Here is a 23,773-nt window from a genome sequence, read left to right as displayed (position 1 = left end):
GCATTAACAAAATTAATATACATGTTTGTGATATATTTCTATGTCCCTGCAAACAAGAAGTTTCCATACAAAGTTAGTCTTATTTTTTAATGTCTTAGTAGAAGACAGTCATTTCTTTGTAGTTCTCTTCACACCATTCATCGTCTTTGTGTTTTACCAGATTTCCTCTTTCCAGCAAACAGATGCTTAGGTTTAAGGTCAAACACATGTCTATCTGCCTCCCCTTGCTTGCCCAACCGATTCATTTTCCTCTGAGCTTTCTTCATCATGGTTTTAGTCTTCTTCACCATCTATACAAGAAACACCAATAGTTGGTTGTGAAGTCAAGAATTTAACAGCTTATTTCAGACCAGTTCAGCCTTCCATCACTACACTTCCTGGCCACCTGTCCCTCTCTGCACATTGTCTCTCTTCTTCCCTAGAGCTTTCTGCCTGCCCTACCTCTGCAACATTAGGACACCCTATCAGACACTTCACTAGTAGCATCACATCCCTTCCTGCATGACAGTATATTGTGGATATTTAACTGTACAAAAATGTATGTGGATTTTTCTTCTCCCAATTTTCTTTCCTCAAAATTAAAGAAATGCAGCATTCTAATCAGCTATCTCCAAACCAAGGGATGCTGTGCCCTGAGATTATCCTTCCAGTTGCAATGAAACCTTACCATTCAGTGCCACAGCATCCTATCTCTACAGCTGACCTTTGCAGAAACTTACACCAGCAGCCACTCCCCCCTCCCACCCCCACCGAAACCAGGGCACAGAGCCTTCTGGGATGATGTGTGATGGAAGTGGCTCCCTGGTGTGAGTTCCTGTAAAGACAGGAGGAGGCTGTCATGGTAAGGCTTTGTCACCGCAGCACTAGGAAGGAAAATCTTGAAGTACCAGATCCAGCCCATGGGAGTTTGGCGGCTCCTGTTGTAAACGAATTGGGATAAATTTTGTTTAAGAAGTTACATTTTATCATTAATTTTTCAGTCAAGATGGTTCAAACCAAAGCCATAATTTAGAACAAGAAACAGACACTGCTGACAGTTACCACTGCATAGATCCTAGATTCCACCTTTGCCACAAAAACAGTTACGATAGTCTATTTCAAAATGCTCTACAAGAAATTATAGCCTCCACTATTACAACATAGAATCTGTATTTTGTATTAAGACTTATTACTATAAAGTGTTAATAACATTAATAAACTGAGACAGACCTTCACATCTCGAAGACCAGATACATCGCGAGGGGTTCGGGAGGAACTGCGACTTCGTGCCACAGATACAGGTGGTTCAGATTCCTCTCGTTTGCGTTTTCGTGTAACACTCCGAGATCTTGTCTGGGCTATGTAATGTGCCTGAGAATTCACAGATCAAATAAATTTTAGAAATCTTCTTTAAAATGAGGCCCTCATTTGATAAGATGCTTTGGATTCAATTTTTACCAAATATCACCTCGTCATTCAACCAAGATCTTGAAAGAACAAGCTTCACTATTGCTAAAACAATAGAATTCTTAAGTAAAATCCAGGAAGCACAGATATCCCTCTTACCCCATTTCAGTTTATTCCCTTGACAAAGAGGCAGAACAATGAGCTTTAACAACAAAAGCAATGCTTGCAAAAATCAATACAAAAAACATTTAAAACCATCTTACTTCATCTTTGCCAGTCATGTCAAGCCCAAGGTCACTCATCTCCTTCTCTAATGTCTTCCGTTGAACCTAAAGCCATAAGGGATTGGTTATTTTCCCCATTATCAATACCATTTCATTTTTCAATGGCACTGAAGAACCCATGAAAGGATCAGTCTGTCCAAAAACGACAACAGAAAGCAGCAGTTTGATATAACCAGCTGAGAAAGCAGGAGTTTCAACTGTTCATTATTACCTACTTCCTCCAGATTGTTTTAGCATAGTGCAGAATGCCCTCAAATATACACTGACTTCAAATGAGTTCAACAGCACACTAGGTGCAGATGCACAATATGTCTCCTACATCAGCCATAAGCAATACTTCATGCTTATATAACATTATAGAGCAGGGGTGCCCAAATCCTGGCCTGGGGGCCACTTGCAGCCCTTGGGGACTCCCAATCCGGCCCACAGGGAGCCCCCAGTCTCCAATGAGCCTCTGGCCCTCCAGAAACTTGCTGGAACCCGGGCTGACCTGACACAACTGCTCTCAGTGTGAGGGCAACTGTTCGACCTCTCGCGTGAGCTGTGGGATGAGAGCTCCCTCCACTACTTGTTGTTTCACATCTGTGATGCAGTAGCAGCAGCAAAGGAAAGGCTGGTCTTGCTTTGTGCAAGGCCTTTTATAGGCCTTGAGCTACTGCAAGACCTTCATTCATTCATGTAAGTTCCATCTTTAATATATTCATTATGTAAATTTATTCAAATTTTAAATGTAAATTAATTTTTTTTTCCTGGCCCCCAACATAGTGTCTGAGAGATGATGTGGCCCTCCTGCCAAAATGTTTGGACATCCCTGTTATAGAGCATCAAAGTGCTTTGCAAACATTGTCTCAGTAACCTTGACAATGGAATCATATCAGCTAAGGCCTGATCTACACATGCAGCAAAAAGGGGTTGTAGAATGAAGTGTATCACTTCAAACAGTAGGTAGGGACCCACATTTTCAAATGCTCCGATATGGGAAATGTTTTCTGCAAGCAAAAAAATAGCACAACACGGAACAAGTCAAGGCATTGTCTCTCCAATGTGCTAGTTCTGTTTTCAGACTGCGGGGCCTTTTTTATGCTGGGGAAAGTTGAAAAATGGCATCCCCTCAGTTTTAGCCTGAAGCAGCCTGGTTTACTCTACCACCTCATGCATGTGTAGACAAGGCCTCAAGACTGTATCTATATGTTCAAGATGATCTCTAAACAGACCACACCTTGATCCTACTCTTTTCATCTGACTACTGGTATTTCTGACCATAACCATGTTAATGATGCTGCTGTGTTTGTGAAGAAAAGGGCGTAGCAAATGAATGGAAGAACAAGAGCAGGCAACACTTAATCCCTTAACTGCAGTCATGTCCCAACACTTTCTTGTGAAACTATTTTCCACTTGCCTTTCTGGCTGTCCTGGGCATCTTGGGCCCCTGGGTATCTTTCTCCTTGGATTCCAAGAATTTCAATTTCTTTTTTTCCCGAATCTGCTGCGCCAATTGTCTGATTTCCATCATTTCCTCATCTTCGCTTTCTGAATCACTGTCATATTCTCCAGCTGCTTGCCTTAGTTGTTCCTCCTCTTCCAGTTGTTCCAATTTCTTCAGCAAGATGAAACAAAATGCATGATAAACATTTTTTTTTGTAAATGAAAATTGCATAAAGAGACATCACCATGGTCTTTCAGATTGTTCTAGCCCATTATTTAGCAACTGGGTTCCACATAATATTTTCACTTTCTGAATTAAGCTAATTGGCAGAATTGTGAACTTTTAGTTGAAAAGCGGTATAGAAATACTGATAATAATAATAATGATAACAATTAGGATCAGTGGCATAGCTAAGGGAGTGCAGGGGGTAGCAACCGCACTGGGCAACAAGCTTTGGGGGGGGGGCAACAAGCTGAGCTTGACACTAGTGGCCAAAATTGTGAAAACCTTGTTATATACGAATAATAACATCATGTTATATCATCAGAAAGATATTTAATGCAGAATGCAATGGAACAAACCACATTGGAATATCTGTATTCTATCAAAAGTTATGGCCAATTAACCAGATGAGGAGGCTAGTTTTCCCCCAATTTTCACTTTTTTACATAAGAACATAAGAACAGCCCCACTGGATCAGGCCATAGGCCCATCTAGTCCAGCTTCCTGTATCTCACAGCGGCCCACCAAATGCCCCAGGGAGCACACCTGATATAACAAGAGACCTCATCCTGGTGCCCTCCCCTACATCTGGCATTCTGACTTAACCCATTCCTAAAATCAGGAGGTTGCACATACTCATCATGGCTTGTACCCCATAATGGATTTTTCCTCCAGAAACTCGTCCAATCCCCTTTTAAAGGCGTCTAGGCTAGATGCCAGCACCACATCCTGTGGCAAGGAGTTCCACAGACCGACCACACGCTGAGTAAAGAAATATTTTCTTTTGTCTGTCCTAACCCGCCCAACACTCAATTTTAGTGGATGTCCCCTGGTTCTGGTATTATGTGAGAGTGTAAAGAGCATCTCCCTATCCACTCTGTCCATTCCCTGCATAATTTTGTATGTCTCAATCATGTCCCCCCTCAAGCGTCTCTTTTCTAGGCTGAAGAGGCCCAAACGCCGTAGCCTTTCCTCATAAGGAAGGTGCCCCAGCCCCGTAATCATCTTAGTCGCTCTCTTTTGCACCTTTTCCATTTCCATTATGTCTTTTTTGAGATGCGGCGACCAGAACTGGACACAATACTCCAGGTGTGGCCTTACCATCGATTTGTACAACGGCATTATAATACTAGCCGTTTTGTTCTCAATACCCTTCCTAATGATCCCAAGCATAGAATTGGCCTTCTTCACTGCCGCCGCACATTGGGTTGACACTTTCATCGACCTGTCCACCACCACCCCAAGATCTCTCTCCTGATCTGTCACAGACAGCTCAGAACCCATCAGCCTATATCTAAAGTTTTGATTTTTTGCCCCAATGTGCATGACTTTACACTTACTGACATTGAAGCGCATCTGCCATTTTGCTGCCCATTCTGCCAGTCTGGAGAGATCCTTCTGGAGCTCCTCACAATCACTTCTGGTCTTTACCACTCGGAAAAGTTTGGTGTCGTCTGCAAACTTAGCCACTTCACTGCTCAACCCTGTCTCCAGGTCATTTATGAAGAGGTTGAAAAGCACCGGTCCCAGGACAGATCCTTGGGGCACACCGCTTTTCACCTCTCTCCATTGTGAAAATTGCCCATTGACACCCACTCTCTGCTTCCTGGCCTCCAACCAGTTCTCAATCCACGAGAGGACCTGTCCTCTAATTCCCTGACTGTGGAGTTTTTTCAGTAGCCTTTGGTGAGGGACCGTGTCAAACGCCTTCTGAAAGTCCAGATAGATAATGTCCACGGGTTCTCCCGCATCCACATGCCTGTTGACCTTTTCAAAGAATTCTATAAGGTTCGTGAGGCAAGACTTACCCTTACAGAAGCCATGGTGACTCTCCCTCAGCAAGGCCTGTTCGTCTATGTGTTTTGAGATCCTATCTTTGATGAGGCATTCCACCATCTTACCCGGTATGGATGTTAGGCTGACCGGCCTATAGTTTCCCGGGTCCCCCCTCTTTCCCTTTTTAAAAATAGGCGTGACATTTGCTATCCTCCAATCTTCTGGCACTGTGGCCGTTTTGAGGGACAAGTTGCATACCTTAGTCAAGAGATCTGCAACTTCATTCTTCAATTCCTTAATAACCCTTGGGTGGATGCCATCAGGGCCCGGTGACTTATTGATCTTTAATTTATCAATGAGGTCTGAAACATCTTCTCTTTTAACCTCTATCTGACTTAACTCCTCGGTCAGGAGGGGCCGTTCGGGCAGCGGTATCTGCCCGAGGTCTTCTGCCGTGAAGACAGATGCAAAGAACTCATTTAATTTCTCTGCCATCTCTAAGTCTCCTTTTATCTCCCCTTTCCCTCCCTCACCATCCAGAGGGCCAACCGCTTCTCTGGCGGGTTTCCTGCTTCTAACATATTTGAAGAAGCTTTTATTGTTCCCCTTAATGTTGCTGGCCATACGTTCCTCATAGTCTCGCTTGGCCTCCCATATCACCTTCTTACATTTCTTTTGCCACAGTTTATGTTCCTTTTTATTCTCCTCATTAGGGCAAGACTTCCATTTACGGAAGGAAGCTTCCTTGCCCTTCACAGCCTCTCTAACTTGGCTGGTTAGCCACGCGGGCACCCTCCTGGATTTAGTGGAACCCTTCTTTCTTTGCGGTATACACCTCTGCTGGGCCTCTATTACTGTTGTTTTAAGCAGCCTCCATGCACTCTGGAGAGATTGGACTCTTTTTACCCTCCCTTTCAACCTCCTTCTAACCAGCCTCCTCATTTGAGGGAAGTCCGCCCGTCGGAAGTCAAGGGTTTTTGTTAAAGAGATTTGCCTGGTATTCTTCCCCCAACGTGCACGTCAAAACGGATCGCAGCATGATCACTGTTCCCCAATGGCTCAGTAACGTTTACATCTCTAACCAGGTCCTGCGTACCGCACAATATTAAATCCAGAGTCACCTGTCCTCTGGTGGGCTCCGTGACTAGCTGCTCTAAGCCACAGTCATTTAGCACGTCAAGAAATCCGGTTTCCTTATCGTGACCAGAACACAAATTGACCTAGTCAATATGAGGATAATTGAAGTCCCCCATGATTACAACCCTGTCCCTCCTTGTCACCTCCCTGATCTGTTTCCTCATTTCAAGGTCCCCATCCAATTTCTGGTCTGGAGGACGATAGCACACCCCCAGTATTACATCGCTGCACAAGCCTGGTAATTTAACCCACAGAGATTCTACGGTGGAGTCGGACCCACCTTCAATCTCTACTTTGCTGGATTCTATCCCTTCCTTAACATAAAGGGTCACCCCACCTCCAACACGCCCCTGCCTGTCCCTCCTGTAGAGTTTATAGCCCGGGATTGCGTATCCCACTGATTCTCCGCATTCCACCAAGTTTCCGTTATGCCCACTATGTCAATATTTTCCCTTGTCACCAGACATTCCAGTTCTCCCACCTTTGCTCGTAGACTTCGGGCATTCGCATAAAAGCATTTATACACGGAATGCCCCAGGATGGGCTGCTTATTCGCTCCTTTGTCCCCGCATCCTCTCATTGTGCCAAACCGTCTATCACATCCCATCACCCTACCTTTCCCAATTTCTTCTCCTACCCTGCCTTTGTCTTGTTGTTCTCTAACCTCCCCATCCTCATCCCATAGGGATGAGGAGTCCCGAACCGGATGCCCCTCGGCTCCTGTCGGCCTTCCCCCAGGGATCACTTTAAAAGCTGCTCTGCCACCTTTTTAATGTTATGCGCCAGCAGTCTGGTTCCATTCTGGTTCAAATGGAGCCCGTCCCTCTTGTACAGGCCCCGCTTGTCCCAAAACGTTTCCCAGTGCCTAACGAATCTAAACCCCTCCTCCCTACACCACCGTCTCATCCACGCATTGAGACCCCTGATCTCCGCCTGCCTAGCTGGCCCTGCGCGTGGAACAGGTAGCACTTCAGAGAACGCTACCTTTGAGGTCCTGGCTTTCAGCTTCCTGCCTAAAAGTCTAAATTTGGCCTCCAGGACCTCCCAGCTACACTTGCCCACGTCGTTGGTGCTGACATGCACCACAGCCGCTACCTCTCCCCCAGCACTGTCTACTTGCCTGTCTAGATGTCTAGACTTTTTTAAAAGCCTGGATGTGACATCACTTCCAGGGTATCATTCTGAGCTTGTCAACGGGCTACATGATCATTAGCTACACCACTGAGCAGGATGTTGCATGACAACAGCTTTAAGGTGTGAACCAAACAGCTCTCTGTTTTCTTTATTATTCATTAAAAATATTTATATCTTGCCTTTCAGCTTATAAGCTAAAACAATAATGTAGCAATAATAAAACAACAGTACAGCAGTAATATGAGGCATAACAGTTTAAAAAAGGCTGCTGCACAACAGCTACAATAAAATAGCCTTGAGGGATAGGAATATTGCAACTGCACATCTCAGAACAGAGAGAGTAGAGATTTAAGAAGTTTCTCTCAAGTTTCAGGGCCAACAGACAAATCCCTGTCCCTGTGTTCCTGCCTACCAGACTGGGCAGAGACCAGGGTTTGCAAAGCCGATCGAAGTTCAAGTAAGTTCATATGAGTGAAAGTGGTCCTTAAGCATTCAGCAGTATAGTTATAAATATTTTATTCTTGCCAGAGAGCAAACAAAAATGTGTGATGTATATTAAGTTTTGCAAAGGCCAGATATAAATTCATGAAATAAATAAATGTATAGTATTTTTTATATTACAGATGATAAACAAACACTTACTTTCATGATGTCTGGGTCAATATAGTCAGCTATGTTATGGCCTTCCCAAAGCTCAGGTATTCTATCATATTTTTCAGATGATTGCATTAGATCCCAGTATTCTAGAGCAAGGAGAAACAAAGAGGCAGAAATTCTATGAATTTGTTGAACTTAAAAGTTTTCTTAAGGAGGTGGTAGTCAGTGTGCTAGGAGAAAATATTTGCATCCTACCACAATATGTTACATGCTCTGCATGAGTGTGTGTGTACACACATGAACAAGAAACAAAGTTTGCTCTTTAGGTTTTAGCACCTACCAACACAGTTCCCAATCACAAATCATACAACTCGGGTTTTTAAATTAGAAAAATAAACTAATGTTATTCAATACAACTGGCAGGAAGCACAAGGTTTACCATGAGTTACAGATACCATGAATTGTGGTTTCACAAGCAGAACACACAAGCAGTTACATGTCTGTACACCACTGTGAGTAGCATTAACACTTACTCTTCAAATCCAAAACATAGTCATCTCCCATTTCCATTTCAATTTCTTTTTCCTGCAAATAGGAACACATCATTAATATGGACCCTTTTCCATATGCAAAAATTTTGTTATTATTCTCCAATCCAACACAACCAAAGGCATTCAAAACAAGCTTACCAGTTTCTTTTTAGGCATGTCGACTTCCATACGCTTTTTGCGCAGTAGGACACCCTCAGGAATAAATGGTGGCCTTTCCTACAATTAATAAATAAAACCAAGATGAATTCAAGTTGTATACTTCTTTTTGGTTGCCATAATTAAACACTTTTTCTTACCAAGCAACAAGGGCCACGGCCCAGCAAATCAGTTTTCCACTTCAATTCCAAGTGCTTTTTAATATCTATTTATACTTCTGAAACAGAATAATTTCTTAGAGTGGCCACCCAAACCAACCTTGTTATCTCTTTTGCTTGGAACAGCTACATGTAGCCTGTTGAGTACATCATTGACTTTGTTTCCCTTCATTTTGGTATGAACACGATGGGCCAGCAATCTGTCACAGGCCTGAAAAATATGAAGTGTTAATTGTAAAACATGCTGCTGAAACAAGATGACTGAAGGCTCCATGCAGCCATAATGTTGGTTAATCATGGCTTCAGGCAATCCCCATGGAGTCACACACACCTTTCCCATCCTGCAAAGCCTCTCTTCCCTTTTCAGCACTGACCAGTACTGACTATTATGTTAATGCTAATGCTCTGGTTTCAGACTATGAATGGTTAGCATTAGCACTGTCAATCATGTAATGCTACATCTGCATAGAAGAAAGGAAGATGCAACATTAGAGCCTGGGGAATTCCTAATCTCCTAACCATGCTTAAGGAATCAAGAAACATTACATTTGAACCTGATCAGTTCTGACTTTAGACATATTGTTTGAACAAGATGGAATACTCCACAAGTACTGGAATTCTGTAAGCCTCAGAGCAGCCTAATGACAGTCAGAATCCAGTCACACACAGAGCAAGAATTCATTTTCTCATATTGAAAATAACTCTTGCAACACAGGAAATTGCTACATCAACATGAAAAATAAACACCACAATATACAGACAGTGCCCTTCTATCTATTGCGCAGGTGTGGGTAGAAGTTTTGATGAGAAAGAAATCTGAATGATGCAAGCTACTTTATTTTCCTAAAGAACAAGGAAAGTTAACACACCAACATTAGCCAAGCTTCTATTTCTTTTTCCATATGAATGTAAATATTTTATATTGCATGATTCAAATAATAATAATTATTTTTATTATTATTTTATTAATTTATACACCGCCTTTTTGCCCAACGGGCAAAATAATGTGAGATAACAATATGAAATTATTTTTAGTGTCTTTCCAAGACAATTTCAGTTTAGGAAGAGGCATTTCAACTGAAGGTAGTGCATTTAGTAGCCAGCTAGAAGAGCTATTAAAATAGGGAGTAAAAAGAGAAGATGGCAACATCATGCAGGCTTAAATAGACATTTCTCTACTGCAAGCTAAGAATGGACTCCAGGACAAGCAGAAAAGGAAAACAGGTTCTGTTTTTCTAGGCTGTAGATGTGTCAGAGGACATTTTACACTTGGATACTAGTCAGGCTGGCTAGTCAACAATTTTGCAGTTAGTTAACTAGTTGTGACATTTGCAAGGCTGTAGTAATTTCTACCTAATAGCTGATACTTTCAGTTATATTTGCTTTATTGGCAGCATCCACAAATGTACCACCTCTCTTTCATTGAGAGCCCCACACGTGGACTTGGTAAGTGACATAAAAATGGAAGAGACATTAAATGGATGCGCAAGAATGCAAAGGCTGAACCTATATTTAAGAAAGCATTGTAGCAAATACAATGAGGACAACCTCTAATTAATATTCCTTTCCCTGATGACGGTTTAAGCAACAGGAACTATACAAAGAGACTCACAAATAAAAGTACAATTGGTTGGAGTCAAATAACCACAAGCAGAAAAAAAGCTTTCAGTGCAATGCAGTAAATGCAAATGCAAAAGTTATCAACAGTATTTATATATCACTTTTCAATGAAAAGTTCACAAAGTGGTTTACAGAGAAAATCAATGTGCAGTGCTATAATAAGGAAGTTCTGTCTTACACAAAAAGAGGGTCATTGGATTTTGTTTCCATTTCTCACCCAATGTCTAGCCCTTCTGTGAGCACATGACACCTGCTACATACAGGTCACTCCATGTATATGGTATACAATCAAGAAAACACATACTTCTGTTTTTACTTGTATCACTCCTTCTTCAGTTAAAGTGCTTGTCTCGATTACAGGAAGTCCATCTGCTTCTAAATCGGCAAACATTTTCTAAAAGGTAATAAATGTGAATTAAATACATAAATCTTTAGATACAAGAAAATGATTATAAGCTACTGATTTATAAGGCTTCAAAGCTTTGACATCCATTTTTACTTTCATCCATGCTTTAGTCCCTAACCAAAGTGAAGGATATTGCTACAATCTTAATAACTATTATTATATTTCTGCAAAATGCAAGCTATAATCACTACCATATATATGCACAAGGTAATTATTTAAGAGTCTTACCTGGTTTTCCTCAGAAAGCTCAGAAATCCTCTTCACATCACACTTGTTTGCTACAATTATTAATGGCTACAGATGGAGAAAAACACACACACACACTGAGCTAAGATTCTGCTTAGATTTTATAATGTAGAAGATGAGGACTGCCAAAATAAAAAATTTTCTACCTTGTTAGCAAACAATGGCTTAATATTCCTGAATAGTTCAAGCTGCTCTTCCAGGCTGTGCCCACACTGTTCAGATATATCCATGACAAACAGCACAGCAGCACGAAGATGGGCAAGAGCTGTAATTGCCTGCATCTCAATGGTGTTTCTTTCTTCCAAAGGATGATCCAAAATACCAGGGGTGTCCACCACCTAGAATAAGTAAGTATCAACAGAGTTCACTCAGCTCACCTTCGGCTCACATGCACTGACAGGAGAAGGGGGAAAAGAAATTTATTTATTTAAGAGATTTATACCCGCCTTTCCACCCTGCTTAAGGGCCCTCAAGGCAGCTTGAGAAATGATCTTGAGAGTATTCAAAAGTGGATAGCTTTTCAGTGTGGTTGGGGGTAGAACTGGATAAAGAATGAGATGGGCAATTCCTGTCTGAAAGCTATCTTGAGACAGGTGTTCCAGCTCTGGTTGCTACATTCAGAGGACTCAAGGCTAGAAGAAAGAGCTCAGTATTGTAACTGGGCTTCTGAAGCTCTTTATTGCATAACTGCCTGCAAAGGAGGTTAAATCTTGCAAAGGAATATCTAGGTCAAATTACATATCTCCAGCTGACATAGCACACAAAAAAGAAACCCAGTAACCAAACTAGTATATACAAACATAAGAAGAGCCCTGCTGGGTCATGTCAAGGGCCCATCTAGTCCAGGTGCCTGCATCTCATAGCAGTCCACCAGATGCATCTGGGATCACCCGAGAAAACATGATTCCTGTATCCTGATGTTACTCCCTTGCATCTGGCATTTAGAGATAGGGTAACTTTAAAACATGGAGGGTGTGTATAGTGATGACCATGGGCAACCTGTGATGGACTTTTCCTCCACAAAACTGTCCAATCCCCTTTTAAAGGCATTGAGGCCAGGTGCCATTCACAACATCAGTTCCACAGATTAATTACATGCTGGGTAAAAAAGTATTTTATTAAAGCTATGATCCTCAACAAACTTACTTAGGAATAAGGCTCACTGAGTACAGTGGGACTTATTTCTCAGGAAAGACACACCCACACATGATTGCTCTACAGGCAGACTTTAAGGAACACTATACAACAGAACGCCTTACCTGCCAACGCAAGTACTTATAATCCATGTGACCCACAAAAAGGGATTTTGTGGTGAAGGCATATGGCTGCACTTCAACATCTGCTCTGGTCACCTTGAAAACAGACCAAAAAAAAGGATTCCTTTCTCAAACAAGCATTAGAATCATATTTAAAGTTCCTTCTTACATGAGAAACATTTTTAAGGCAGGCTGGCATAGGCTAGAGCACATTTCTTTCATGTGGAAAGATCAACTTCCTTTTACAATGCTCATAACAGAATACACAATGCTAAGTATCTGTTTTATTATTATCATTATTACATCATCCCACCCTCCTCTCAGCATAAAAATCCTCTAAAGGTGGCTCAGGTTGAGATCAGGAGATCAGGATGGGATTCATGGATAAGAACCCAGACCTCCCTGGTCCGAGTCTAATCACTATACCACAGCACACTATATATCTTCACAAAGAATGTTTGAATGATCCATTAGACACTCCAGAATTTGATATCTGCTCACACATTATAAGGCTAGACATCACACAAACCTTATTTATAAAGCTGGACTTTCCCACATTTGGATATCCACACAATAAGAGTGTACGTGTATTGGGATCAATAGTTGGCAATCGAGATAAATGCTGGCGCACTGACAAATTAAAAAAAACACCAGTTATTGATTTTCATTCGTGAAGAAGTTTAAGCATAGACAGACGTAGCATCAACAAGATCTTAGCTTAAGGATATTAGGAAGGGAACTTGCAGGCCAATCCTGACTAAAGGGCCCAATCCTATCCAACTTTCCATCACTGGTACAACCACAATGCAGCCCCGGGATAATGAAACAAATATTCCCTTTCCTTGAGAAGCCCTCTGTGACTGCCTCCCCACCACAGGAAACAGTCCACACCCCATTGGCATGGCTGCTCAGGCACTGGAAAATTGGATAGGAATTGGCCCTAACTTTCCAGCAGTGATGAAGCTAAGAGGGCATGAGTGGCATCCGGGGCAAGGAGAGACAGAGCCCTCAAGGTAAGGGAATGTTTGCTCCTGTACCTTGGGGCTCTCTTGCAGCTGCATCTGTACTGGAAAGTTGGTTAGGACTGGGCTTTTGAAATAGTGCAAAATTTCATGACAGGCACCAATTCTGTCAAAGAGACAAGATGTTTTCACTTACTTGTTTCCAAAAAAGAAAATACGGAATAAAAGAAACATCAAAGCTACAAAGATAGCTTGAATATCCTACATAAATTTTTTTTCCTTCTTTACATCCCACAGCTATCAAGTACTTGTGTGAAATTCTGCATCCTGAAACTCATGCCCTTAATTCCGTTAAAAGCTTGTTTCTGACCTTAATGGTTGAAATTGATATGATAAATGGAAACCCTGTTTGTTGATGCCAACTGGCAGGTTTTCGGAAGCCTGCACAGCTCTTTGTCTTAAATTCCATTTCTTTTCCCTTCAGCTCCTAATAGCCACCTAATCTCCCCCTAGTGGTTGCTCAGTTTTAGACACCAGACCTCTCATTCAGATAGCAAGCAGTTGGTTGGTGAGAACAGCATGCAGTTTATACTCCATTTTATGGGCAGTTTCATCCTCTCTTTAAAATGTGTGTTTTACTGCTGTGCAAACTGCTCTTTTTATTACCTTAAAGTGTTTCAAGAACTTGCAACTACTATTTAATTATTTGTTGCGGTTTTTGATGTATGCTTATTTTTTTTTTTAAAGCAAACAATATAAATAAATGTTTGGAAACTTCAGTTTAAAAGCAAAATATAAACTTCAGAAATAAGTAAAACTCCATTCTCCACTGCCACCATGTGAAAAAAATTAATTCCTCTAAAGATTTAAGTTTCAGAAGCAGAAACAATGCACACATTCTGCCTAGCTTTCCCCAGTCAACCTCAAGAACACCAACTTAGCAGAAAGGGATAAAAACAGGGCTATTCACCCACCATTTCTGCCACAGAGGTGCATTCCCCTTGATCAATGTGGGGAAGTGGCTTGGTTCAAGAGGTGAAGAACAGAGAGATTCAGAAAGGACATGGACACACTAGAACAGTGGTAAGCAAACTTTTCCATCCCTTGACCCCCGTGGCTGCTGGCCATGACTCCCCATCATGTTCCTGAGGGCTAAAAGTGACATTGTTAAACAGGAAGTGGCCAGAAATATTAACTATATTATTAAATATAATATATTTAATATATGTTAATATATATGTTAATATATATGTTATATATTAATATATATGTTAACCCTAACCCTAACTATATTAATATTAATTATATTAATCATATCATTAATTAAATGCAGATCTTAAAAATATATTATTAATACACAGCAATATACATGCTTTATAAATGATCAGCTGCTGATCACTGTTGGAGACAGGATGCTGGAGTAGGTAGATTTTGTCTGGTCCAGGAGGACTCATTTCTTAAAATTTTGTAAGCATACAATAGAATTGTTTTATCAAATGAACTCTGTGAACAACCAGTCTGACCAAATTACACACACACACCCCTGTGGACCCCAATCCAACTAGTCATTTCCCCCATTCTCCTTGGATAGGATTGAACCCTTCATTAATTTAATGAAATTAAATTTTTCTAGCAGCTGGTGGGGAAAACAAAAATAGACCATGAAAAGATATCAGAGCTGATAAGGGTTTGGTTAGGAAGCTGATTTATCTCCTATACTAGGAGATGCAGAGCTCAAGCCTATGCCTGTCTACTCAGAAGTAAGTCCCATTAGCGTCAATGGGGCTTACTCCCAGGAAAGTGTGGATAGGATTGGGCTGGCAATGGCTGATAAGTATTCCCTTCAAACAGCAAGATACACTTTAAAAATACAGCCTTTCCTCTTCAGTCAAACAACAAGATTAATAAATCACTTTAAGAACAGTACCCTTTTTCTGCTCCTGGCCAATTAAAGTGTGTGCTTCTCTCTCCCCCCCCCCCCTTTGCCAACTGCATGGAAGCAACTTTAAGACCTCTGGTGCCTGGTAAAATAGGAAGCGTTTTATTTGGGGAGGGGGAGGAAAGCGGGAAGGTTTGGAGATCGAAAGGGGGGAGTGGAAGTGGGAGGGGTTGAAAAGAGAGATTTCACTTTGATGAGAAGTGGTCCCAGGCTGGGAACTATAAACCAACCAGAAAAGGATCAGCAAGCGTTAAGGACTGCAAGCTGAGCATGCTCGGTACTTGCCAGATGGGAGTTGGAGTCGAAGAGCTTTGGAAACAATATGCAGCGAACACAGAAGGCGGTAGCCTCGGAGTGGAGGGAGAAGAGGGCGGGGTGGCAGCAGCCACTCTCGCAGCTGAGCAACTCCCATTTCTTCTGCTTAGAAAAAGGCGCAGACGACGGGCAGAAGAATTCTGCACAGGGGTGCGACTGTATCGCTGCTAGAGGACATCCCGCGCCTCCCTTTTGAGTTCCTAGCGCCTCCCTAAAGAGTCACGCCGCACAGTTTGGATAACACTGCACTAGAAGTTCGGTATGACCAAAATGTTAAATACAGTGGATCCCCTTTATCCACGGGTTTGGAACCTGTGGATTTGACCCACTGCAGGTTCTAAAACCATGGCTGGAGGATCTACAGAGGACCTCCTGGACAGGAACAGAAATGCCTTCCAGTCACGTGCAGGAGAATTTCTGAGGTTCGGAGGTGTCAGAAAGGCACTTCCGGTTTTCGAAAAAACACGACGTGCCTTTCTGACACCTCTGGGGGGCATTCTGAGGCCCAGAGAAGTAATGCACAGCCTCTACAAGCATCAGAACGCTTCTGGGTGCAACCAGAAGGCATTTCTGGCTGCAACTGGAGGTTGAATGAATTCAGTTATCTGCGGGTCTTGGCATCCACGGGAGTTCCAGGAACGAAACTCCTGCGGACGTCAAGGGCCAACATCACTTTTTATATATGACAGTATCACTCCAAACACATTAACTTTATTTCTCCTTTAAGAAGCCTGCAGTGCTATTCATCCAACATACACCACCTTGTTCTAAGTATTCCAGGCTCTGCTTTTGTCTTTTTATTATGGTACACATCCGTCCCAGTGCTGCACGCTTCAACTGCTTGCATCGGTAAAGGGAATCTCCATATTTCATCAGCCGCACATAATCTTTGGCAACGCTATATTGTAAAACAAAAGTCAGACTTGTAATGAAATTGCTAAAGAGAACATCAAGCTCATGACTCATTTCCTCCATTCCAACATCTGATAAAAAGACTGGAATAGTAGTGGTTCAAAGAACAGGACTACTCCTGAGGAAGTTTCAGACATTCCTCCATATTACTAAAGAGATCAAGGCACAATTATTAAAAGGAACTACTAGAAGAAAATGTAAAGTTTTTTCAAAGATGTGTAGTATTACAGTGATTCAAATACTCACTAACTTTTTTTTAAAATATTACCAAAACTTTAAGCTCTCTTACTTGTCAATCAGATTTTTGGCAATATTAATTTGCCCCAAAGCCAACTTGTAATGATCTTTGTCATAAAGAATGTTCATTAAATCTGCATAAAATGGATGGACGTCCTGAAAAAGAACAAAAGAAAAATATCAGATCTTTGTTATAAATCATTCTTCCCAAAAATATTGAAGCTTCTTGATAGTTTAACTTTTTTTTACTACCTATACAGCCAAGATCCAAAGAGTCATGAAATGAGTTCTGTGAGCACAATCCAGGGATTGTATACTTAGAGCCATCAACGGGGCTTAGAGCCCAATCCTATGAGCTCTCAGTGACAAGTATAACAAATGTGTCTTAAGATATGTCCGCAGCACCCAGAAAGGAGGGGCCGCTGGCACTGGGCCAGAATCAGTTGCTGCTGAGCCTCAGCACTGTGTGGTGAGCCGGCCAGCACTCCTGCAGCACCAGCCAGTGGTATTGGGGGGGGGCAGAATTAGCCCAGGAGGTGAGGTGGGACTGATGGAGCTCTGCTCTGTAGTATCCTGTGTGTCAGGCTGCAAAGCCCAACATGGAGGCTCTCAAGCCTGTATAGATTTGAGAAGGCCCATTGAGGGGCCCATGGCTTTCCCCTGAGGAGACCTTCAGCAGGCTTGGTAGTGCCACTGGATGCAGTGGTAGCCATTTTGGCACCACTGCACCTGGCGGAACCGCTGGGGATAGGATTGGGCTGTTACTTTCAAGAAAGTGTGCATAAGATTGTAGTCCTAGACTCCTTTCTCCTCCACAGCTTCTTATGCCAGCTGGTAAGCTTGTTTTAAAACTAGGGGAAACTTAAAGCAGTTTATGATGTTGCACAGGAATCCAGTGTTCAGAAGAAGAAAGTCAAAAATACCGTTATTTATTTAAAGACATATTTGCAACCCATCCTTTAGCACCACAAAACGGGCTCATAAATCAGCCAGCAGACAAATTAAAGCAATATGTTTATATTCAAATAAGAATAAAGAATAAAACAGTATCAGCTACAAAAACAAAGCCAACTCAAATGCATCCACCAACAAGAACACTTACGTCTAGCTTTGGGAAATCTGTTATGATCTGAGTGAGTCTGTCATGGTAATTTTGTTGTGTGTATTTTACTTTCCTCATATAGAAGTGACGAATGCGATGGATTTGGTAATGTTTATGAATGACTGTAGGAGTCTTTCGCTGTGTCTTAGACAGAGTCAGATCTATGAAGTCCTACAGCAGGACAAAGAACAGTGATTAGCACAGACTCAAGCTACTGCAGAGCAGTATACATATTTTCAGATAAGGAAGACAGCACTTGATATTTTAAAAAAGTAATAGATATTTTTTAAAATAATAGAACAAGAAAACGCCAGGAAATTGAAATCAGAAATGCTAGGAATTGAAGCCTTCATCATGCAGGTATACTTAAAATCCACCTGGATGGAAAGAGCAATGCCTGGAACAAAGAAAATAGTTGGTGCTCTCTTCTGCCATTGCAAAGGAAACAGAATGGGGAACAGAGAAGAGCTTGTGCTTAAGGCTCTCAACAGTGAACAAAGCAGTTTAGGACTGCACCACAACACACTACCCATTGAGTGGGATGGGCCAGCACACCAGGACCCCTCTTTTTAGAGAGATTCAGGAAGAGCTTGCACCTTCTTAGCAGGACCTCCATTTTACTTTGAGAAGAGATATGCTGGTACAGACACTAATAGCCCCATCCTATGTATGCCTACTCATAAGTAAGGCAACTTATAATCAGTGCAGCTTACTCCCAGGTAAAACTGGATAGGATTACAGCCTAAGCCAGTGTGCAGGTTAACCCATCTCCCAGTGTTGCAACAATACATCTGGTGGCGTCACATGAAAGAGCTGTCTCTGGGGTGGCACCCAGGCTTATGTTGCCCCCTCGAAGGAGACAAGGTTGGCACCCACTCTAATTCCAATTCTGTGCCAGCTGAAAACCTTCTTACATCAGCTGGCCTTCCCCCTCTTGATCACAGCACTAGTTTGGTGTCTCACTCTGCGGCTTCACAGCTGCCTCAGGTATTATTGATTTATTGGTTTTTGGTGGCGTTTTCAATTATGATAATGTTGTTTTTAATTATGCACAGTTAATTGAGTTCTGTGACTCCATAACAGGAAGAGCAGCACATTTATTAGTAGGGCCAACGGAGGGTGCATCACCACGCCCTGCAGCAGGGAGTTCCGCAGGCACTCAGCTTTGGCGGCTGTCCCCTGGCTCTGATGTCGTGTGAGCGGGAAGAGCCTCCCTCTCTCCACAGCACGCCCTGCGGCAGGGAGTTCCGCAGACACTCAAGCAGGGGAGGGGTGAAGAGTCCCAGCAGGCACATGCGTGTCACGTGTCTCCGGCCCAACAGGAGCCGGCCTCAGAACCGTTGCCACGGCGACGGGGCTGCGAGACCCGGCGGGGCGGGCGCGACGTACCTTGGCGGAAGGCACCACGGTGATCTTCTTGAAGTTGTAGAGCGCCATGGCGGCGGCGTGCTCGCCCGGCTCACTGCCGAAAGCGGAAAGGAACGAGCGGCTGCGGGGACGGACTTCCGGTGGCTCCACTCTCGCGAGAAGAGAGGCTGCTCTCGCGAGACGAAGGACGCGCCTAACGAGACTGGGCTGCGGAGACCCAAGAGACGGCGCGGGGTCGGTACTGGAAGGCGCATCTCTCGGGGTGGCTGTCGCTCCGAATCCGTTCCCTTCCCCTCTGCGCCCAGGGAAGGCCGCTGCCTGCAGGGGGCTGGGTGTGACGTCACTGAGCACAGCACGACGTCATTGAGCAGGGAGTGGCGTCATCTAGCCAGGGAGTGACTTCATAAAGTGACGTCATTGAGCAGGGACTGGCATCACCAAGCAGAAAGTGATGTCACCAAGCAGGGAGTGACCTCATCAAACATAAAGCGCCTCCCTCTCTCCACACCAAGTCCTGTGGCAGGGAGTTCCACAGATGCTCAGCGTTGGCAGCTGTCTCCTGGCTCTGGTGTTGTGAGAGTGGGATGAGCCTCCCTCTCTCCACACCACGTCCTGTGGCAGGGAGTTCCACAGACACTCCGCTTTGGCGGCTGCCCCCTGGTTCTGGTTTTGTGAGAGGGGCAGGAGCCATCATCAAGCAGGGAGTGCCGTCATCAGGCAGAAAGTGACGTCACTGAACAGGAAGTGACATCATTGAGCAGAAAGCGATGTCATTACGCAGGGAGTTACATCAGCAAGCAGGGAGTGGCGTCTTTAAGCAGCCGACTGCCAGAAATGAGCACTTTGTTCTCAAATAGAAACTCATCAGCTGCAAATGATGGAAGAGAAAATGTGCAAATCTTGTTCATATTTCCAGGACATGAGAGAGCCCAACTATCAAGCTGGGAGAGCCCAAGTATAGGGGGCTGGAGAAATTGCTTCTGGGGGCCACATTCAGCCTGTGGGCCTTGCATTTGACATCCCTGCTCTAAGCACTAAATCACATGGATTCCTTCTGCATTTCAGAGGAGCAATGTAAGGAAGTTGTAAGAGGCCATCACACTGGTCTATCTCATGACCAGGCTGGTTTTTAGCTTGCAGCAACTTTAACCCTTCTTGCTGCTCCGATCTGTCATTTAAAACAAACTCCAAACTGCAGATGTGAACTTGTTTTGTGTCTGTTGAACTCTCCTACTTCCATAGACAGATGGAAGCTGGTCAGTTATAGCATAGCGCAGTGGTTCTCACACATTTAGCACCGGGGCCCACTTTTTAGAATGAGAATCTGTCAGGACCCACCAGAAATGATGTCATAACCAGAAGTGACATCATCAAGCAGGAAAATTTTTGACAGTCCTAGGCTGCAATCCTACTCACACTTACCCAGGAGTAAGACCCATTTACTATCATTGTTAAAAGAATATACGTAGCTTGTTCAAAGTACAGTTCTGTAACATTTCCCCAAATGCAGTCACATACCATGGTAGCATCAAGTCCAATATATTAAAAATAAAATATTTAAATGAATGGGGAGCCACCTGAAATTGGCTTGCGACCCACCTAGTGGGTCCTGACCCACAGTTTGAGAAACACTGGTATAGCAAATACGGTGCCCTTGTGATTGGATTCAGACACAGTGCAAAACCACAGTTTGTTAAGTCAAACCATAATTTTGTGTTATGGCTTAATCCGGCCCTGCTCACGAACTGTGCTTTGTCTGGAACCATGTTTGTGCTAATGGTGGCTTTACATGATTATGTCTGCTTTCACAGATAATTGACAAGCCCTTCTTAGAGCCACTTTAAGATGCTGCACTATGAAGTCTGCAGTGAACTCATGAAGTCCTGAAAAGATCAAAAACAAAAACAAGCACCTTAAAACCATGGTTTGCCTCTTGTAAGTCTGGCAGTCCACCCATGGGGTAAGTTCTTAATGACAGCATAAAACATAGCTTTTCTTTATGTCTGAATGCCCAGCCTATTTGTATTGTACATGTAGTGGCCTGGGGAAAAGCACATTAGCATGTGCAGAGTGTCCTTTTAGGCCTGCAACATCACAGCCAGCTATCAAACTCCTAATAGTCAAAGGCAGAGGCTTTCACCCAAGGCCCTCTTTTCATTTGCTAGTCATTATTGATGTCACAAGGCATACAGGAAGGAAAAAAAAAACCCTTTAAAAATACAGTATATGCTTCCTCACTTTCCCTGGCTCCTTTCTTCTAGGCTACTCAGAGCAAATTATAATATTGGCAACTGTCAGCATATCTGAATAGCATTTTATTCCAATCAGTCAAGCAATCAACCAATTCTTTTTCACTGTTTAATTTTCGTAATGAATAAAAGAACAAGATGTATCACAAACAGACTGATAAAGCCACAAGCTCTATTGTCCTTGAGAGTCTATTTACAGTGGCCTTATCTTTGAGGATGAATGGCTTTATAAGGACTTTAATTCATCCATGTCTGCTTTGTTAAAGATGGACAAAGATTCAAACATCCAATGAGATGCAGTTGAGGATGTGTGTGCATGAAGAGACTGTGTGCAAGATAACAGTGTTATGTTATGAAAACAAAGGGAGCTTGATGGTATGTGACAGATCAATAAAAAATGGTTCTCATGTGAGGGAACCCCTAGAATTTCGAGTGTTTGAACCCATTCAGAGCCCTGTTTGGGCCTTGCTGTGAGCATAAGCGGGGTGCTTGGCCAAAGTAGACCCTATATTCAGCTGCTTGGGTCAGCAAGATGCCCCTTGAATGCCTTTTGTGTCCACAGGAGAAAGGGTGTTGCTGACCAAGCTTTGACCGAAAGAAGTTGTTTTGCAGAACTTCTGCAGTTAAAAAGAAAACAGGAAACTGCTAGCTTAACTGCAACAGACAGGTGGTTAGGAGAGAAAAGAGACTTTTGCAAGCCTGCTATTAGCCAATGCAGGGAGGGGGAGATGGAACCTTTTGCAACTAGAAAGATTTCACATATTTAAAGTGCCATATTTAGCCAAACATGCTGAGCAGAAATTGAGTAGTGGAATATGTGGGCAGAGACAAGCTTCATGTGATATGCTGTTTGCCAATCAAGAATGTATCCAATGCTTTGCAATTTGCATTTTGCTAATCAGAAGTCTAGCCAATGCTTTACAATGAAGATTTGTTCTGTATATCAACCCAAAAGCCCCGAGAAACCAGGTGTCACAGACTTTGGAAGCTATTCCTCTGTGACCAGCAGCTGGCTGAGAATAAAACTTGTTTTCCTTGAAATCTCCTTGGTGTCCGCCTGCATCCTTGCCTGAACCCTCAACACTCAAACCCTCAAAGCACTAGTGTTGCTGATTGAGACATGGATGTGTCCAGGGTTTCATATGCTTTAACCTAAACCAACTCCAGCAAGTCACTTCCCACTGAATAAATTTATGGGGAGGAATGTCATCCACTCCTGGCAAGTTGGCTAGGAGAGAGGTGTTTGTTGGTGGCACAAGAATTGGCCAAAGAAGACTCTTTCAGTGCAATCCTAACCTGTGCTGGCACAGCAATGCTGCATAATGTCCGGTTAGAAGCAGACTGGACATCACCAAGGGGATATTTTTCCCCCTTACCACATGTAACACCCCAGCCTGCCCTATGGAACTACTTGGAACTAGCTATTAGCTGGTACACATCCAAGAAGCCCATGTAGGGCTGCCAGGCCCAGGAGCGGGGGTTAGGATACACTACCGCCACTGATCCCACCCCCCCCAGGGCAGATCTGACTCCTTTTTCACCCAGAAATGCCCCCTCCCTGCCTCATAAACTCCCGCCACTGTCTACCACCACCACCACACCACCCATGTCGCTGTATTGGAATCATGGAACATCTGGTGAGGAGCCAGAATGTAGTGTCAGCAGTGGCCCCTTTAAGGGCAAGGCCTGGGCAGCCAGCAGATGTGTGCTGCACAGCTGCAGCCACTTGAAGGCAATGGGGCCCTCAGGCATAAAAACACCTGATGAAGGGAGAGTTTGGTGTGAGTAGCAGAAGGAGGGAAGCTTGAGGAACTGGACTGATTGGTGAATGGACTTTGGAGACACTGAGATTGGTGTTTGGCTGCCTTGCCCAAGACCTGCTGAGGACCAAGGGGCTGCAGTTGTGGCAGGAGAGAGGACCTCTGCAGGTGGAACAGGCTAGCTACCCTGGTTGTGGGGTCCAGCAGTGCTGCAGGGCAGAACTACAGTCATTCTTGGAGAAAGAAGAGGAGCTAATTAGCTGAAAGTGGGCATAATTCTCCAGGTGGAGCTTGGACTGGGAATCTGGCAAAACAGCTGCCTAGTGCCCACTTACCTGTGCTGGCTGGCACAGGGACTGGATCTGTTGCTGACAGGCTGGTGCACATCTTTGTGATGGGAAAAAATGATTATATAACATCACCAGAGATTAGTACAGCCAAGAAGCTTTAGGGTTGTTGTTTTTTTTTAATGTTTGTTATATTTTGTGCCTTTGTGAGAGTAAAACCAGAGTGTTAAATGAAAAACTCTTGGGTTTGTTGGAATGGCATTGAATAAAAGTAAAGAACCAGTATA

At 43.3% G+C, this 23,773-nt stretch overlaps 1 protein-coding gene across 1 annotated transcript; it reads right to left on the bottom strand.

Annotated features, from left to right (window-relative positions):
• Positions 1 to 12: 12 nt before the first annotated feature.
• Positions 13 to 19,294, bottom strand: GTPBP4 (GTP binding protein 4). The gene is made up of 17 exons (XM_066627068.1): positions 19,212 to 19,294; positions 17,823 to 17,993; positions 16,773 to 16,876; positions 16,333 to 16,469; positions 12,885 to 12,985; positions 12,359 to 12,451; positions 11,246 to 11,437; positions 11,082 to 11,147; positions 10,752 to 10,841; positions 8,928 to 9,038; positions 8,652 to 8,729; positions 8,496 to 8,547; positions 8,008 to 8,108; positions 3,070 to 3,267; positions 1,650 to 1,715; positions 1,210 to 1,350; positions 13 to 290 (listed from the first exon to the last, which is right to left on the bottom strand). The coding sequence occupies exons 1-17, from the start codon at positions 19,257 to 19,259 to the stop codon at positions 138 to 140; spliced, it is 1,902 nt and encodes a 633-aa protein (XP_066483165.1). The 5' UTR covers positions 19,260 to 19,294; the 3' UTR covers positions 13 to 137.
• Positions 19,295 to 23,773: the final 4,479 nt, after the last annotated feature.

This window comes from Tiliqua scincoides, chromosome 5 (assembly GCF_035046505.1).
Source record: "Tiliqua scincoides isolate rTilSci1 chromosome 5, rTilSci1.hap2, whole genome shotgun sequence".
NCBI classification, from domain to species: domain Eukaryota; kingdom Metazoa; phylum Chordata; class Lepidosauria; order Squamata; family Scincidae; genus Tiliqua; species Tiliqua scincoides.
The sequence above is the reverse complement of the archived record's forward strand: the minus strand, read 5'-3'. Positions and strand labels throughout refer to the sequence as shown.